The following is a 2,662-nucleotide window of genomic DNA, read 5'->3' as shown; positions in this document are numbered from 1 at the left end:
GGTATATAATAAACAACAGTCTCGTGTCTAGATGTTGGTATATAATAAACAACAGTCTCGTGTCTAGATGTTGATATATAATAAACAACAGTCTCGGGTCTAGATGTAGTCTGTAATAAAGGATGGTCTCGGGTCTAGATGTAGTGTAAAGGATGGTCTCGGGTCTAGCTGTAGTGTAAAGGATGGTCTCGGGTCTAGCTGTAGTCTAAAAGATGGTCTCGGGTCTAGATGAAGTGTAAAGGATAGTCTCGGGTCTAGATGTAGTGTAAAGGATGGTCTCTGGTCTAGATGTATTGTAAAGGATGGTCTCGGGTCTAGATGTAGTCTAAAGGATGGTCTCTGGTCTAGATGTAGTGTTCACTACATCTAGACCAGAGACCATCCTTTACACTACATCTAAACCAGAGACCATCCTTTACACTACATCTAGACCCGAGACCATCCTTTAGAGACCATCCTTTAGGGTCTAGATGTAGTCTAAAGGATGGTCTCGGGTCTAGATGTAATTTTTTCTTCTCTTCCATTTTCTCGTCTTCATTGTTGACGTGATAGATTCACGCAATTAACATTGTTGAAATATTATAAGAAACAAACACACATACAATCAATAGAAACAAACATACATACAATCAATAAAAAATAAACATACAAACAATCAATAGAAACAAACATACATACAATCAATAGGGACAAACATACATACAATCAATAGGGACAAACATACATACAATCAATAAAAAATAAACATACAAACAATCAATAGAAACAAACATACAAACAATCAATAGAAACAAACATACAAACAATCAATAGAAACAAACATACAAACAATCAATAAAAAATAAACATACAAACAATCAATAGAAACAAACATACAAACAATCAATAGAAACAAACATACAAACAATCAATAGAAACAAACATACAAACAATCAATATAAACAAACATACAAACAATCAATATAAACACACATACAAACAATCAATATAAACAAACATACAAACAATCAATATAAACAAACATACAAACAATCAATAGAAACAAACATACAAACAATCAATAAAAATAAACATACAAACAATCAATAGAAACAAACATACATACAATCAATAAAAAATAAACATACAAACAATCAATAGAAACAAACATACAAACAATCAATAGGAACAAACATACAAACAATCAATATAAACAAACATACAAACAATCAATAGGAACAAACATACAAACAATCAATATAAACAAACATATACTGATATTGAGACAATCACTTCGTATGTTGTACGTTCTTACAGCACTGGAGAAAGTGAAGGAAATATGCAATGAAGATGTTATATCTGAGTTGGATTACAACACCATCGTTGATGCTCAAAAGGAGCTTCTGGATGAAGAAATCGAAACGGAAGAGGAAGAAAACGACCTGGAATTTCAAAACCAACTGGTGAAAAGTATCCAGTTCTACGAAGAATTTCATGAAACCGAAGATAAGGAAAAGCTTACAGTTCCTGAAGTCTGATACTCCGAATGAGTCGAGTTTTATGACCTCCTCGTAGTTAAGCGATCTTTATCTCGTTTTGAGTTTCTTCTATGACGTCTTAATTTAACCGAATTAAGCTGCTTTTTAATGTCTAAATTATGGTTGTTCTTCTCTTGTAAATAACTTGAATCGTTGGATTTGTTGTATTATAATATCTACTCTGGAAACCGGCCAAAAGTGCCAATAAATATACAAATACTTAGAATTTTCTCCAAGATTTAAATATCTTCAAAACATATTATTAGCCCTAGAGTATACATCAATGCATCCTGAAGTATTTTAAAGTCAGTAATAAAAATTTCGGTCAAAACTTCATCTTCCATCGTTCATGTTAATAAATATATTGAAAATTATAGATTGTCTTAGGTTAGGAATTATTTTTTTTTATTATTTATATCCCAAAGTTTTAAACACTAAATAAGTTAAGCTTACTCTAAAAAAGGCAAATTACCAATCAGGACAAACTTAACAAAGGCAAATTACCAATCAGGACAAACTTAACGAAGGCAAATTACCAATCAGGACAAACTTAACAAAGGCAAATTACCAATCAGGACAAACTTAACGAAGGCAAATTACCAATCAGTACAAACTTAACAAAACGTTCCCAACTTACTAGCTACGCAAAAAAGTAACCTATTTCTAGTGCCTGTATTCTAATATCGTGTAATTTGTTCGTTTTAGCCCAAAGCCACCTGTGTGGTATCAGACGTGAAGATCAGCCTTTAAATATAGTATATAATATTACATCTGTACATTTTCAACACGTGGAACACAGTTATAATAAGTAGAATTTCTAGCATTTGTTTGTGGTCGATATTTCTGAGTTTGCGAGAATTCACCAATTGACCGACTAACAAACTGCTGTTTAAGTCAAATTTCAACGTACTCTTTAAGCAAGTTACTTGATGATCATCAGAAATACAACAAAAATAAACAAAGCTTTCTGGGAGACATTCAGTCACGAGACTTATAAATGGTGTCAAGTGTTCAAGGTGACAAGGGATTTACTTGGCTCCAAACACTGAAAGAGGCACTCGACTCGCAATCTGAGGGTCGCGGGTTCGAATCCCTGTCACACCAAACATGCTCGCCCTTTCAGCCGTGAGGGCGTTATAATGTAA

The 2,662-nt window shown here is 33.1% G+C and overlaps 1 protein-coding gene across 1 annotated transcript in view; it reads left to right on the top strand.

Annotated features, from left to right (window-relative positions):
• LOC111089920 overlaps nt 1–1,689 on the top strand; it is a gene marked incomplete at its 5' end in the record, with an annotated part of 10,932 nt that extends 9,243 nt beyond the window's left edge. The window contains one exon of the mRNA XM_022403182.1: nt 1,297–1,689. Coding sequence (XP_022258890.1) covers nt 1,297–1,517 — 221 coding nt within the window. The remainder of the gene's footprint in view (nt 1–1,296) is intronic.
• Between the last annotated feature and the right edge of the window lie 973 nt (nt 1,690–2,662).

Source organism: Limulus polyphemus, unplaced genomic scaffold (genome assembly GCF_000517525.1).
Source record: "Limulus polyphemus unplaced genomic scaffold, Limulus_polyphemus-2.1.2 Scaffold7869, whole genome shotgun sequence".
Lineage (NCBI taxonomy): Eukaryota > Metazoa > Arthropoda > Merostomata > Xiphosura > Limulidae > Limulus > Limulus polyphemus.
Note: the sequence above shows the minus strand (reverse complement) of the source record. Positions and strands in the feature narration are given on the sequence as shown.